General features: G+C 33.6%; 1 protein-coding gene across 1 annotated transcript in view; it reads left to right on the top strand.

Annotated features, from left to right (window-relative positions):
* The window catches only part of CCDC171 (coiled-coil domain containing 171), a 349858-nt gene that overhangs the window by 237731 nt on the left and 95191 nt on the right, over nucleotides 1-16936 (top strand). Inside the window, 2 exon segments of the mRNA XM_065879246.1 lie at nucleotides 12086-12231; nucleotides 14260-14314. Of these exon segments, the coding sequence (XP_065735318.1) occupies nucleotides 12086-12231; nucleotides 14260-14314 (201 nt within the window).

Genomic DNA, 16936 nt, shown 5'->3' with positions numbered 1-16936 from the left:
CTAAGCACAGTTTCTCAAGAAATTGTACTGAGGCTTGGGTCCATCTGACTGCTTTTTCCTAATACTTTCTTTGAATTTACTAACTGTTGCTGAAACTGTGGTTGTTTTATTTATTTATTTATTTCAAAAAATTTTGGGGCCGTGCCTCGTGGCATGGAGGTCTTAGTTCCCTGAGCAGGGATCAAACTTGTGCCTCCTGCAGTGGAAGCCTGGAGTCTTAACCACTGGACCACCAGGGAAGTTCCAAACTGTGGTTGTTTTAGATGTGAGCCTTCAGCTTCGTTTTAGCAACCTATGTGTTACTCAGCCTCAGTCTTTTTTTCTGTAATTAATTGGAGTGAAGAGGGATTAAATTTTTTATATTTCATTTAGACATGTTAAAAATTAACTTTTGTGGTTCATTAATCACAGAATGGGAAAGCTGGTACCCACCATTTTACTTATTTATTTAGAAACCTTACTTAATGATTATTGCCAGTGGTAACTTTGTTCTAACCTTTTTTTTCCAAAATAACTCAACATAATAACCAATTTGTTATTGGTAAAAATCTAAAAAATATGTTTGAAACTATATACCAAATAGCGTAGTTCTCCTTAAAAAAATGCTAACTTCAGTTGTTAATGCACTTTTTGGTGCTCCTAAAATAATAGATAGTTTTCATTATACATTTCTGCTGTGACTCAAAGCTTATGGCTTTCTGTCATATGATTCAAAAAACTTATAGGATTTCATGTAGTTATTAGTAGAAATAGAAAATATATGGCTAGGATGCTACATTTTTATAAAGTAAATATTTAATATATACTCTCGGCTTGAGTTGTGTAAAAATGAATTTGAGATAATAGTCTTTACCATACTAAGGAAAATGATGTGTCACAAACCAGTTTTTTCTAAAATCCCTTTTTATCTAGTTTATCACTGAATCGTGATTCTCAAAGGTGAAATCTTATCAAAACGTCGTTAGAGCCTAACTGAAGATGTAAATGAGTGGTTGCATTATGGCCAGAATGATCTCTTGTATTCATTCTAATTTGGCAGTTATAGTTTGTGTATATGATCCCTGAGACAGATTAGAGAAAGCTGCTGTATGGTTGGGAATCGCACAAAAGCTCGTAGTGAACAGTAAAGCAAATTTTGGTTGAAAGAAGGTTGGGGGTTGGGAGTTCACTGATTCAAGCGTTTCCCCCAAGATATAGTGATGCAACTCTGTGGAGTACTTATAAAAATCATATGCAAGGAAAAGTCTAGTTTTCTGACCGTATCTGGGCTATATGTACCTTTCTCATCTTTTCTCCTGTCATTGTCAATAGCTCCTTATCTTTATATGTAAGTTACCTCTTGGATTTCTCAGAACATGCCATTTTATTCTGCTGAGAATGCTCTTCACAACACTGGTCACCTGGCTTTAATACAAGATGCTTTTTAAACTACATCTTTCTAGATAGGAAGTCATTTCCAAGAGGAGTATATTCTTTGTATTTCATTAATTTACATATCATACTGCTAGTTTTGAACTCTGGCTCTGTGTAATCTAGGCAAGTTACTTCAACTCTGCCTCAGTTACCTCATTTGTAAAATGGGAATAATAGTATTTACCTCACAGAGTTGTTATGAGGGCTAACTGTGTTAATGTTTGGCGTAAGGTAAGTATTCAGGAAGTGTTAGCTATTAGTACTATTGCTACTACTACTACTATTTATGGCTGTGGTATAGATAGGCGTAAAATAAATGTATCTTGAATGAACAGATGAATACAGTAGAGTCATATCCTATGCTGAGGTTAGGTTTTAGGATCAGCCTATAAGGCTAAAATCTTGTATAGTTAAAAGTATCTTGGGGCTTCCCTGGTGGTGCAGTGGTTGAGAGCCCGCCTGCCGATGCAGGGGACACGGGTTCGTGCCTCAGTCCGGGAAGGTCCCACACGCCACGGAGCGGCTGGGCCTGTGAGCCATGGGCGCTGGGCCTGCGTGTCCGGAGCCTGTGCTCCGCAGCGGGAGGGGCCGCAGCAGTGAAAAAAGAAAAGAAATGGCTTAATCATTTTTCCACTAATAACTTCAAATATCCTGTTAGATTTCCTTAGGGATTCTTTTTTTTTGCGGTACGCGGGCCTCTCACTGCTTCCCGGACCGGGGCACGAACCCGCGTCCCCTGCATGGGCAGGCGGACTCTCAACCACTGTGCCACCAGGGAAGCCCTAAGCCATTTCATTTTTAAGTTCCTTTCAGTTTACCCAATTCAATAAACTGTTGCTATTTGTTTTTATTTCTTTAAAAAGTCTTTTTCTGGAGCAGCCAAACTAGAGATGCCATATTCTAGACAAACCTAAAACAGCCAGGTTTTCTTCCATGTTGGACTATGTTACCATTCTTTCAGTTGGATACCAAATGAAGAGATTGCTTTACATTCAAGGGCCAAGTTAGATGAAGGTACATTGTTTTTTACAGGAGAATCACTCTCACTTTTACCTCCTAGTTCGAGTATTTGCAGTAGTAGAGATATTTGGGATGTGAGGGCAACCAGGTGAAACAGCCGGTTTTATTGTAATTGCCATTTGCTTTGTTCATGTCACCTATTGCAGGCTTGCTGTGGATAAACGTTTATGGCTTGGAGCAGCATCAGAACTATGGTATTTGAATTGCTGCTCTCCATCTCTCTTTCAGTTGCCTTCCTTTCCCCCATCTTCTCTCCCTTATCCCTTTCAGAGTAAGTATAATGGAATGCTTTTAAGTCAAATGCAACTCTGCTTTTATATCTCAGATTAACAAATTTCAGTACTAATTACTAATTCTTCTGTTACTATAACATTATAATGTAGTCTGTATGGTGGCAGTGCTTTAAGAGTGGTATTTTTAGATTAAATTAGGCACATAGATTACTTTTTACATAGGAGTTAAAATCTCCTTAACAGGAGGATTTAGATACAAGTGCTGATATTATAGAGCTTGATATACTGTTGTGAGAGCGTAGAGTTCCTGTAATAAACATTTTAAAAGTTGAGCATATACTAGGCAACCAAATTTCAAGATCTGCAGGGAAAGTTCATTGCTGATGCTAACTTATAAAGGCAAGAGACATAGAGAACACCTTTGCCTTCTGAAAGGTTAAAAAAAAGCAGCAGCCCAATGTGGTCCTGAATTATATAAAATTCTGTACTGCAGTAGCATGCTGTATAATTCATCCTTACTATGCAAATATTTATTTCTTATTTCATTAGTACGTAAGTGATGACAGTCATCCTACTTTCACGCAGGGAATCCTGAATTGTGCATGCTTTGATTTTTGATGTTAAAGCAGTCCCATTGTATAACACTTATGTCCTTATTGGAGTGTATTTCAATATAAATAGAAAGCAGCCATTTAAATAGTCTGAAGTGCCTTACTGACCTTACCGAGAACTCGATACATAGGTGAAATACTAGTTTTATATTTCCATGGGGACTTCCCAGTTAGTGGATTCTATGGAAAATCTGGAGAAATGGTTACTGCTGTTGTGGTGCAGGATAAAGAATAAGGTTTTAGACACATAGATACAGAGACCAGAGTACTGATTACCAGAGGGGAAGGGAGGTAGGGGGCGGACGAAATGGGTAAAGGGGGTCAACTGTATGTTGATGGATGGAAACAAAACTTTGGATGGTGAGCATGCTGAAGTGTGTATGGACATCTTCATACAATGTTGTACACATGAAACAAGTGTGACCTCAACTGCAAAAAGATTAAGGGTTTAGATTTAGAAGACCTGGGCTCACATTTTGAAGTAAACTTTTCTGATTCTTAGTTTCCTTGCATGTAAAATAGGAATGATAATGTGATCTATCTCACTGGACTATGAAGAGCCAATTGAGTTAATGTAACTATTAAATGCTTGTATGATGATGATAATATGGTTCAGTTGTCACTCAAGCTATTTTCCCCCCCAGGATTTGGGGGAAATAAGCTTTAAAAACAGCAAACATTTATTGCACGCTTACAATATGACAGGCATGGTTCAAGAACAGGCCTAGTGCCTTCATGCAAAGGTGGAATGCTCCGGATTGAGAAATGTAGGAAATGTCTGTGGTTCAGAATTTTCCCCTGTGAATATACCTCTGAAATTAAGATAGAAATCAGTGTGAAATACTTAATACAAAACAATTCACCTGATGAATACATTTTTTAAGAAAAAACTCAGATTTTGTTTTGTCTACATTTAAGTCTAAAAAACCCTGTTTATTTTTCTAATTTAAACTTTTTTTTAAGATTTTTTTTCATGTAGACCATTTAAAAACTCTTTATTGAATTTGTTACAATATTGCTTCTGTTTTATGTTTTGGTTTTTTGGCCACGAGGCATGTGGGATCTTAGCTTCCCAGTCAGGGATCAAACCCTCACCCCCAGCATTGGAAGGTGAAGTCTTAACCACTGGACCGCCAGGGAAGTCCCTTCTAGTTTAAAATTGACCTTCAGATTCTCTTAAATAATTGATTTTTACTCAGCTGATATTGGATTTACTTTTATTAATATTATTTAATATATAACATATTCAAGAATTCAAGATAGTCATTTAAATTCTGTAGTACAATAAAAATATTAATGTAAAGGTCTTTTAATTATTGTATAGGATTATCTACCCTATTCAATTACATCACAAAAAGAATTCTTGAAATTGAAAAATTATTCTGCCAATAAGTTCTTTTTATTTAAATGTCAGAAATCCAACTATGTGAAGCCCTTTATAAATTATTCATATTTTCTCAATTCTTAGTAGACATTTGTTTTAGGTAATTCTCAACTGATTTAAAAGCAGTATTTATATTCTAAATGATATTTTTCTGCAACCTAATTCATAGCTTGACTCATTTAAAATATTGCCAGGGAATTCTGAAGCTTTTTGGACCTCCACATAGCTAAGGATTGTCAACTGGGTGAAGTTTTTAGAACCTGCTGAGTAGTCTGTGGCTGATAAAGTCTAACAGAAGGACTTACTGCATTCCATCCGTTTATTTCTTAGCTATTCATTGAGAGAACACAGAGGTGGTATAAGAGCTGATTTTATTTTAGCAGCATCATGGTGGCTGTCACCTGCAGCTAGTTTCTGTCTCCTGAGGTCTGTAGTGCAGCCAAATGCAGTTTGTTTTATACTCTGAGAAAATATTACTGCCACATTACTGCTTACATGCCATGTGTCACAATAAATCTAGCTGCTGCTTGTCTGTTCTGTACTTTTATGAGAGTATTTTCCTGTTGAGAGGGCTCTCATGATTCTCTCTATCATCCTTCTTTTTTTTTGTCATTTAAAATGTCCTTTAACTATTTCTCTCCCAGTTTACCTCATTATTATCTAACACATTTAGTCTACCAGAGTTTTGTAGTACTGTGTGAGGCTTGGAACAAACAGCATTAAATATGTTTTGAACACTTTTATGAGGTTCCTTTTCTTTCCACTATATTTTACTATTGATCACTTTCAGTTAGTTTACTGGGAAGGATTAACTTTTTTCCTTTTATATTGATGGAATTTAAGAGAACGTTTTCAAAGGAACATGTGAGACTGTGGTGCCAATAATCATAAAGCATACAGCAAAATCTTATAGCATACTTTGAAATTTTAAAGGTGTGTTTTCATTGCTCATCCACTCCATTTTTTCATAATCATCTACCATATGGCCTATTTATAAAAGTGACTTATTTTATACTTTTTTTGGTTAATGTTATTTTATCTTTTTCAAGTGTGATACAAATAGTTATTTTAAACAATTTATGTGTGTTTATACATATGCATATATATAAGCGATGATGTAGAAATAATATAGAATCTCATAAGTTGCCACATATAGGTGGGGATTTAAAGAAGACTGTAATGACAGTACATGTAGAAGTGTAAGTATTGCATTAATTATGCAAAATAAATTTATGTAGCCTTTTATGGTTTATAAGACACTTTCACATCTGTTGTCTTACTAGATGTGTGAGTCCTGACAAGGGCTGTCATTTACTGAACCCCAAAGTGGGTAAGTTATTTGATTTTTAACTTCTGTTTATTAATGCCACCTATGTTTTGCATAGAGTTATTATTAGAAAATAGTAAAAGATAAAGTCCTTAAGAAAACTTAAAACTGCAGAAATTTTAATTCAGATTATCCATATAAAATATAGACTACCAAAACTGAAATTTATTCATATATTAATTTTACCACATACTAACATCTTTGACTATTGTATATTTATTGTAAGTTCTCTAATTGCTTATCTCATAGATTTTCAAGCTTTATTATAAAATATGTCATTCTTTAGTTTCATCCCTAAATTGTGTACCCAATTGTAAATTTGGTGGTTGTATCATTTTAAATTTATACTTTCTTTGGCAGCCTGTGTAGTTTGACCTACCCAGCAGCTACTAATTCTTGATTAATATAATTTTCTAGTTGTCACATTATAATGGTAGGGCTGAAGACAGTGCCATTTCCTTTTCCAACATTAGTTTTAGTGCCCTGAGATGTTTTACCCAATTTATCACAATCTAGGAATGTTTATTCAAAAGTTACAGTTGGACAGTAGTAAAATTTTAGAAAAAAAATGTTACAGATTTTTTTTCTTAGCCTAGGAAATGTAGCTTAGTTCTTCATAACTCTTGTGTTGTTGTCTTGTCTTACATTTTCTATGACTAACTTTTATACCAAATTGAATAAGCCATTAGCTTTTAGTCTGTAGGAATGTGGATCCATAGATATTTCCCATTAGACAAAAGAAAATCTATAAAAGCGATATCTCTCGGGGCTTGGTCTTCCTAGCTGGCCTAATGGTCTAAAGCAGTGTAGTACTGTACCCTTATGAGAAATAACTCTGTTGGATGATTCCCTTAACATCCAGAAATAATAATTGGAGAGTTGTGTACACTCTTTCAGGGAACTTTAACTTTTCTACTGAATACCACATTTATTAAGCAAATATTCTGATTCAGGGAATTCATGTTATAAATTTTATACTTTTGAAACTATTACTGAGCAAAATTATAAACCTTGTATATCTTGTGTCATTTAAAATTAGAGCTTGTTGTGAAATAATGAGATATACTACATTTAGGTTGCCATGTTGTTTTGATAAGTTTTTTTTTTTTAAGAACTTCTCTTCAAAAAACACCTCCAGGGCTTCCCTGGTGGTGCAGTGGTTGAGAGTTCGCCTGCCGATTCAGGGGACACGGGTTCGTGCCCCGGTCTGGGAAGGTCCCATATGCCGCGGAGCGGCTGGGCTCGTGAGCCATGGCCGCTGGGCCTGCACGTCTGGAGCCTGTGCTCCGCAACGGGAGAGGCCACAACAGTGAGAGGCCCGTGTACCGCAAAAAAAAGCAACCAACCAAACAAACAAAAAAACCACCTCCATTGGTGATTGTTACACAGCTTTGTGAATATAATAAAACCCACTGAATTGTACACTTTAAAAGTGTGAATTATGTCTCAATAAAACTTTTATTAAAAAATTCCAAAAAATAAAAAAATAAAAGCATTTTTCAAATTAAAAAAAAAAAAAAAAAATTCCACTGTACAAAATGTTTTCATAGGTGCAAAGTAATAGAATTTCAATTTATATTCACAATTAATTTAAAAAAATTGTTAACCTTAATAAATGTTTAAAGCTTTAGAAATATGAAATTATGTATGACTTAAGAAAATAATTTGTTCTTATTCAATAGTAGCATATGTTTATTATAGAAACTTCAGAAACTCTAGATAAGAAAAGAAATTTTTAAAATGTGTGGATATTTTAATTCACATGTATCCTGTATTCTGTCCCTAAGCTTTCTCTGTACTTAACTACTTCCTTGGTATCCATACTTTTCCTGCCAGCTTTCATTATTTATTTAAAATTTATTATTTTTGGCTGCGTCAGGTCTTAGTTGTGGCACACGGGCTCTGTAGTTGTGGCATGTGGGCTCTGTAGTTGTAGCATGCGGGCTTAGTTGCCCCGCAGCGTGTGGGATCTTAGTTCCACGACCTGGAATCGAACCTGCATCACCTGCATTGGAAGGCGGATTCTTAACTACTGGACCACCAGGGAAGTCCCGTTGCCGGCTTTCATTAGTAATACATAGCTTTTCATGACCATCTTAGGAAAACAACCAGTTGTAAAACTATCTTCTTATAAGAGTAAAAAAGCATTGAAAGCATTGAAGAGTAAAAAAGAGTGAAAGCATTGAAGAGTAAAAAAGAGTGAAAGCATTGGCTTTTTTTCCTGGACTATGAGAGTTGTACATGAGCAATGAGATCATTATCTTAAAAGAAATACAATAAATATCTTGCAGAGTAGCTTCTGAAATACAGTAAGCTTGGGATTTTGCTGTAAGATTTTGCTTTAAAACATTTTGGATTTAAAGTGAAAACTCGGAATGTTTGATAAATAGTATTGTGGCATTGGTTCTTGTGTAGATGGTATATTTTCTTTTAAACTTTTGTTACCATTTTTAGGATTAACTTTCTAGCAGCTAAAATTGTTCAAAACATAGTTTAAAGATAAATGCAGTATCAGGCTTTGAATTTTTTTTTTTTTTTTTTTTTTTGGTAAATACTAAGACCTGAGTACAAAATGAGGGCTGTATTGTGGATTAAGTGAAATATCTTAAGGCTGTGCTGTTCTGATAACTGAACCTGAAGTGACCTTTCTCAGACACAATTACAGAGCTGTATGTTTTTCCTTTAATTTCATCAGGGGTTTAATTAGTATACAAATAAAACTTCCCTTATCTTCCTTTCTACCTAATTGGCTTGTCTTCGCTTATATATGAAGTATGTGAAAGTGGGCTGTAATTAGGGTGACCGTGTTAACCTTTTTTCCTCAAATGTACTGTTGCCTAAAGGCCTCAAGGCCTAAAAACAGTGCTTTGGATTATTGCTTTGCAATAGCTATGGTTGTCCCATAGGTTTTCTCATGAGCAGAAGGGCTTTGGGTGCTGCAGGTTCCCACTGCTTAACAGGATCTTCATTCTTCTCCCCACTAAATGTTTATTGATTATCTTGCTGTTCCAGGCTCAGCCTCCAACAACTTAATATCAGGTGACAGTCAGGAGAGTTCTCCAAGTAATTAGAGTTGAGCATTGGGGGAACAATTAGGAGCAGAGTTATTAAACTTGATTTATCCTATTCTCCCCTGAACAGTTTCTTGGATATCAGGACATCACACTTTCACAGTCTGCCCTGGTTGAAAAATTAGTGGCTAACCTGCTTGCTTATCATCATTGCCTAGCTGCCCAGAGGTACACCCTCTTGGTTTCAGTCCTTCAGCTGGAAATATTAGAGTCCATAAAGTTTATCATGGGTTTTAATTAGATAAATCTGAACGGGAGAAAAGAAAAGCTGAAGTCAAAATTTTATATGTGTCTGTAATATATATTACATATGGTATAGGTACGTATGTATATACGTCATATATATACACACACACATGAATATGTTTTTCTTTTTTTAAAACTTAGTGTTAGGATTTTTAAGGATTCTACTTTTGTCATCAAACACAAAAATGTGAACATCAGAGAAAAGACATATTACTGAATCACTTTTTATGTCTTGGTGTTTTGCATACATCACCACGAACCTTAGGACTCATTGATGTATATAGATTCCATTGTGATGTTCCTCAGCTCTTTAAAATGAGAATGCTGTGTCCATAAGTTATATAACTATGATTATTCTTTTTTCAAAAACTGTTATCTCTTCATTTTTACACTAAAGAAGTATGAGCCATATCACCTATTTATACCATTTTTTTGTTTGTTGTCTGTAATTTCAATCTTAGAGTAGGCTATTCAGCTGTACCTCTGAAATAGTGCAAGCTTTAGAAGAGTTTGGTGGCTCCCTGCCATTGCCCCTGAGAGAAGGAGATGAAAGCTGATGGAAACTGGAAGATTTAGATATATAGTGGAGATTCTAATTCTATGAGTTATATCTTCTTTGGAAGGAGATCATAGAATTGCTGAAAAGTCAAGTATGGTTTTATAGTGATTTTAAGGTCATGGGTTCTCTCAGATTGGACCAGTGAGCTTCGCTCTGGGTAAGGCTGGAATCAATATCCTGAACACCCCTCACAAATATACACCTCTAGTCATAAGAATTACTGAGCAAGAGAATTTGAATGGAGTGGCACATTCTATTATTTCTGTTGGAAAAAGAACTCAAGCTTTATGTGTAACTGGTGGTGGATCATTAATTTTATATTCACATCTGAAAAATAGCATTTTTTATTACCTGAAAGATGTCAGAAATATTGCCTTTAAAAGGACTCAAATGGGTTTTATTTTTTTAAAGAAAGAAATCTCATGATACTTCAGTGCCTTTAAATATCTTAACATTGGCACAAAATAAGTAGGTTTAGCATGGCTTTTCAAATCTATTCTTTGTTGTCTGTTTAAGTTGGTTTGAATCAGTGACTATTTCCATAGTGGGATATACTTAAAGATCTGTTAGTACTAAAGATTTAAAATATAATATCTAAAAAATAGTCACAGTTTGCTTATTTCTAGTTTCTTGTATTTGTCTGACAGCAACTTGACTGTTTGAAAGTGAAATACTGAATTAAATTTCTTTTAGCATTTAAAAATACCTGGTTTAAGGGTAAGCTGGGATGAAGTGAGAGAGTAGCATTGACATATATACACTACCAAATGTAAAATAGATAGCTAGTGGGAAGCAGCTGCATAGGACAGGGAGATCAGCTTGGTGGTTTGTGACCACCTGTAGGGGTGGGATAGAGAGGGTGGGAGGGAGACGCAAGAAGGAGGGGATATGGGGATATATGTATACATATAGCTGATTCACTTTGTTATACAGCAGAAACCAACACACCATTGTAAAGCAATTATACTCCAATAAAGATGTTAAAAAAAACCAACAACCTGGTTTTGCTTTTAATTCATATTGTTCAGAGTGAATTAATTGTTTTAGCTCCACGCAGGCAGCTTGAGTTTTTATACTACTTATTGTGAGTGCATTAAAATAATATTATTGGAAAAGTTTTAAACATGAAATTATTGCATCTTGGTTGTTCTTTACTGGGTATTTGAAGCATAGTTGTGAATGTTAATGTGTGGCTACACTCTTAGAAAGAAGAAAAAATATTATGTGTATGCAATCAATTATTTAGTTCACTGTCCAACAAACTTAATTGAAAACCTGGTTGATAAGCTCATATTCTAGAAATTTCATAGGCAAAGGAATGAGCAGATTTTTAGTGCTAAGAGATCCTCTGATCCCTATATTGTTTTACATCCTAGAATTTAAAATAAGAAAATACTTTAACTTACGAGTTTTTGAGTCTAAGACCTTTAGCCTTAAAGTTCCAAGATGAAATTGTACTCTTCTATCTTGAAATTTTTGTGCTAAGTGAATATTTCAGATTAAAGCACGTAGCAAATATCAATCAACAAATTTTATACTTCTGTGACTAGGAAAATATTTACGGAACATAATTCCAAATGCAAGTATTGTTTATAACTCTCTCTGTTGAAACATGTTGATCACGTTTGTGTTTTCTCTGACATGAGAGTTTTTTATGGGAAATAAGTGAATTTTATTTTCGAGTCCAGTGTGTTTGTTCACTGAGATGTGTATAGCAACATAACTGTTATTGATACATTTAAAAAGAGAGCAGTGGTGCTTTTAAGTTTTGGGTTCCCCATTCTCTTAAAGGTATCCTAATCTACCTTCCTCTCCATCACACACATACTTTGGCATATGATAGTTCTTGTTTTAAATAGACTCTAAATTTCATGTGCTTTTTCCATTGAAATCTTTATTTTTTATCATTAAAAGAAAATGCAACCTGAGGTTTTTAATAATCAGATATTTTTTGTAAGAATAGAATGTATTTGCCTTGCAGTATTTAAAAAAAACAGAGCTGTATTTTGCAGCTAAACATTTTTCAAAATCTTATCAGTTCTATCATTTCTAATTAGTAAGTATGTAAAATTTTTTGCAGAAAATTTGTTAAACCTTGATGTGTAATGACCCAAGTCTACTTCTCAGTCAGTCTGTATCCTTCTTTGTTTAATAGCCTATGGCATAAATTGAAGTTAATTATCAGGGCTGACAGGTAACTCTGTTTTCTGTCTGCTTGCAGAGTCTCTCCGAGGCAAAGATGGAGCTGAGAAGAAAAGATCAATCTCTGCGTCAGCTCAATAGACATCTTACCCAGCTGGAGCAGGACAAGCGTCGACTGGAGGAGAACATCCATGATGCAGAGAGTGCCCTCCGCATGGCAGCCAAGTGAGCATTTGGACCTTGGGGAGATCACTTAAAACAGACAAAAGATCAATTCTTACTTTCATGCTCTGGGTTTTAGCCCTGGATAATACAGTGTTAGAAAACAAAAGTACAGCTGTCTCTCTTTGAAATTCTCTGATATATCCTCAAAAGAGAAAACTCTTAACATACTAAATGTATATTTTATTGAGAAACCTTAGAAAAGAATAAGTTTCTATATAACCTCTAATGCTGCTGTGTATTTTAGGTTCTGTTGTAGCATTACATGTTTGAAATCAGGTTTTCATTAACTTGAGATATAAGACTCTTTATTTTAAAGTTTTGAATAGTTTCTCCTGTCACATATTTCTCATCCCTTTCTGCCCCACTGCCTCCCAAATTTTCTTCTGCATATATTATACTAATATTGCAAGTAATATTTCCACAAAGAAATGTTAGTATATAATCAACATGTGTATTGTAGCATCTTTTTAAGTGCAGTAAAAACATATTGATCATGGAAAATTCATTTAATTTTATAGCTGTATATTCAAATATGTTAAATAGAGAAGAATATGCAATCTTCAGAGTGGGCAACTATGTAACTGTGATGAGAGTGTTTTTCCTTTTACCAGGTAATCAAGTTGACATACACTGTGAAGTTCAAATTGAATAGTTCTCTTGGGTATTTTTATTTGTTCCCCACATCAAATTTCATGGAGTACTTTAAGACAGTCCTTTTTTACAACAGCATGGCTTAAAGAAAATCTGTTTATGGATTAAACATCTAATTTTAATAAACTCAGTGTTTTCTAGATTTGGGATTCTGGATTCCTGTACTTGCAAATACATACACACATATACATATATGTATGTATATATATATTTGCAAATGTATAACTATAACTTAAAAATGTTTGGAGACAAACTCTTGTTAAGCATAACATAAGAAATATGAATGTAATGTGTAAACTAAATCATAAAACGGGCAGTTTGCAATCCTAGGATACCCACAGCTTTGTCAGTGGGCTTGGGATATTGCTCACACATAATGAAAAAATGAGTTTACACAATGCCACAATATTGGCATTTTGAATACCCACCAATACATTTTTGGAAAATTGTAAGGCTCTATAACAGTGCACTACCATATTGGTTATATGTAATTGTCATTTTTAAAAAATATAAGTTTGACTGAATCAGCTTTTTGCTGTCATTTTTCAGTCTCAGTTTCCTCATGTCAAATGAGAAGCTTAGCATAGGTAATTTTTAGTACGTCTCAGAGCATTGAAAATTCTAAGATTAATGAAAACAAGATTATGAAACCTCTAGATTCATATTGTGCCTTCAGAATACTGCTGGTAATTCAGGAATTTGTCAAGTCTGAGATCTGTGACCATGGGCACATGTGCTTATAAGAAAGCTAAAGAAAGCTAATTTGAAATTTGGAGAGCTAATACATTATTTACAGTTTTCAATTTATAATTCACCATTAAAATTTTGTCTTCAGCATTCTCATCCCAACTTTTAATTTCATCATAAAGGCTAAACTCAATATACAAGGCTAGAGAAGAAAATAGTAACTTTGCATATTTCTAGTCAAGGCCATAGAAGGTTTTTGTGTAATTATTATAGCACAAAAAACCCATGGAGAAGGGAAAATATCATTGTGCCCAGTATGACCATTTATATCTCCAGCACTAGTATTTCTAAAGTCTTTTTCATTAGAAGCCAAAAGAATGCACGTTTAGCCTTTTCAGCACATTGTAAATCAATAATGTAATCACATGATTTCTTTTTTTCTTTCTTTCTTTTTCACTCTCTTTTAACTTTGAAAATATCCGTAAGAATTATTCCCCCCTCTAATTTTTGGCAGGCAGTATAACTGAAGATAAGAATTAAAAGCGGAAATATACTAGTGAATATGGTTAGGTTTTACACTTTAGGAAAAACCAACCCTTATTTTTCAGTAATAGTCACTTATACTAAAATGTGTTACAATTACAGTAAGGTTTGGGTTTTACTAACACCTAATCTTTGTTTTGTTTCTAGGGATAAAGAATGTGTTGCTAATCATATGAGAACAGTAGAAAATGTGCTTCATAAGGTATTATAATTTTTTTCAATATTGTTCAAATTGTATTATGACACAGTTCTCCTAGTCATTAATTTTATTAACTGCAAAGTACTTTAATTCATTTTGTAGCTTTCTTTAAAAATAAATTAACAAAAGGATCCTTTCAAATGACTGAAAATTTGTATTGAACAATGCTATATTGCATAACTTTTTTCAGAATTCACTTTATGTATGTGATAAAACTATGAAAATAGTGTTTTCCCCAAACTGGTATAATTGCACTTGAGTTATTTGTGGTCTTTGCTGACTGAACTAGAGGTCATTAAGATTCACATATGTCTCATAATGATAAAATGTTTGACCACACTGTCTAACCTCTTACCACTCTTAAACCTACTATCCTATATACATATATTAATATATAGAGAGAGACATAAAGTATTGTATTTGGCAGTACTCATATACCTTAACCTAGGCAGTAATGTTTTTCAAGTTGTAATTTACCTTTTTATAGGAACGTATTCTTAAAGTAGAAACTGAGTATACTTAATAATAGTCTGTTATTTTCAATCTGATTACTTCTGTATGATAAATTGACTTTTAGTTTGTAGTGATGAACAGCATAATAAGGATATTACAATATTACTAAAAACTTAATATCGTTAAGTATTGACTCAATACTGACTGTGTACTTTGTTAGCACTCCAGATTCAAAGATGTCTCATTATTTCATTATTTAAAAGTAGAGAAATGTTATTTGTTTCTGTTATTATTTAACAGACAATTTGTTGGAATAATGTAAATACCTAGTACTTTTAAGATATATGGAATTTATGAATGAATCGTATTTAGAATAATTTTGTGAATCAAATTTTTTATACAATATAGTTTTAAAATCACTTAAAAATATCCTAAAAACTAATCCTGTTAAGGAAATACAAAATAGCATCAGTAAACATATTTAATACATTTTAAAAACAATGGACCTCTGTATTCTTTGATATTGAAAATGACTAGCAAAAAGTGACTCACAGAAAGTATTCTGAAAAAAGGAATCTAATACTCTGAGTGCTATTTTTAAGCAATATTATTTGAAATTGTGATTTCTCCTCCTTCCCACTTAAAAAAATTTAGCCTGTCGGTATAGTTTAAATATAATCACATCAAATCCATACATGCTAGAAATCTGAAATTTAGGTTTGTAGGAAAAGAGACATCTTTGGTTAGATGTTTTTTGGTATATGGTGAGACTTTCGATAGGAAAAATAAATTATGTCATGTATATGGCATACCTTTTTATACCAGTTAATGTTGCCTTTGAAATCAATTGTTTGTCATCTCCCCAGACAGAGGAAAGTAATGTTGGTTAGCAGCTGTTTTGGGAATGGACTTTGATATCAAACAAAAACCATCATCAATGTGAAATATAAATGTTGTACCTTACCCTTTCATTATGAGAATGGCAAAATATGTATTTTAAATACAATAAAGACTGATTGCAACAGGACAGTTGTAATCATACACTTCTTCATTTGCAGTTCTTTTGATTTTCGTGTCATATGGAAAGAAAGATGTCTGCAGAATTGGCCTACAACCACTGTAGATTTACTTTTGCTCTATGGCTTTTTAATCTCCCTTCAGATGTAATAGTTAGTTATTTTGATTTAAGTCTCTGGAAATTTCTATATGTATAGTGATTTTAAAATTATCAATTACTTTTCAAGCTTGAAGTGAAAATTTAGGAAAGGCTAATTGATTATTGGGCTAATTCTCTTTTCTACGAAGTATGGGTGAGAATGAATGGGTGATAAGGAAGAGACCCAGAGGGTACCTCTGAAGCTCTCAGGAAGGTGCAGCCCACCTGTCTTCAAGCCAGAGTTTGCAGGTTTATTTTTTTTGGCCACTGTGGACTGTCCAGTGGCATTTTGCTGTCTTGGAGAATCTAAGAGTAGTATAGAAGGAGGGTCCAGGCTCTTTCATGGTACAGTAAAAATGACTGGGGTTACATCCAAGCTCTTCAGCATAGTTTACTGTACATAGTCAAATAGTATAGCTATTCATATTTCTTAACCACATACGTTTGCAAGGTATGCACCAGTTATTCTAGAATAAAACCAAATTTTAACCTGCTGAATTGAATTTTAATACTAACTTCTGACACAATAATCAAATAGAAAGAACTTACTTTCATGTAGAAATTATTTTCTTGTACTTTAAAGAACTTAAACTAAACATGTTTGCTTTTAGGAAAAGTGATTACTTTTTGGATATTTGTTAATTTTTAACTTTGACGCATTAACATTCAACTTTTCAAATCCTAAAACTGTATTATACACAGCTGTTGACTGTATATTATTTTAAAAATCCCATTTGGGACTGATACTAGTATTAAATAAAGAAGGCTAGTCATTTTTTATTTAAAAGCATATACTTTTTTTTTCAAAGAAACAGAAGTTTTTTTAAAAAAATTACATTTAAATATATTTTATTTATGGCTGTTTTAAATATAGGCCAGAAGTTAACTTTTTATTGAGAAACTTTTTGGGCGCTTATTTCAGGTTATTTGGGGTTAAGAAAAGTAAGACAAGGAAAAAAACAAAATCATTACAACTTTTCATGAGGTACATTTTTTTTTAATACACACACTTTTCT

The sequence above is a fragment of the Phocoena phocoena genome, chromosome 6, assembly GCF_963924675.1.
Source record: "Phocoena phocoena chromosome 6, mPhoPho1.1, whole genome shotgun sequence".
NCBI classification, from domain to species: Eukaryota; Metazoa; Chordata; class Mammalia; order Artiodactyla; family Phocoenidae; genus Phocoena; species Phocoena phocoena.
This window is presented reverse-complemented; position numbering and strand designations above follow the sequence as displayed.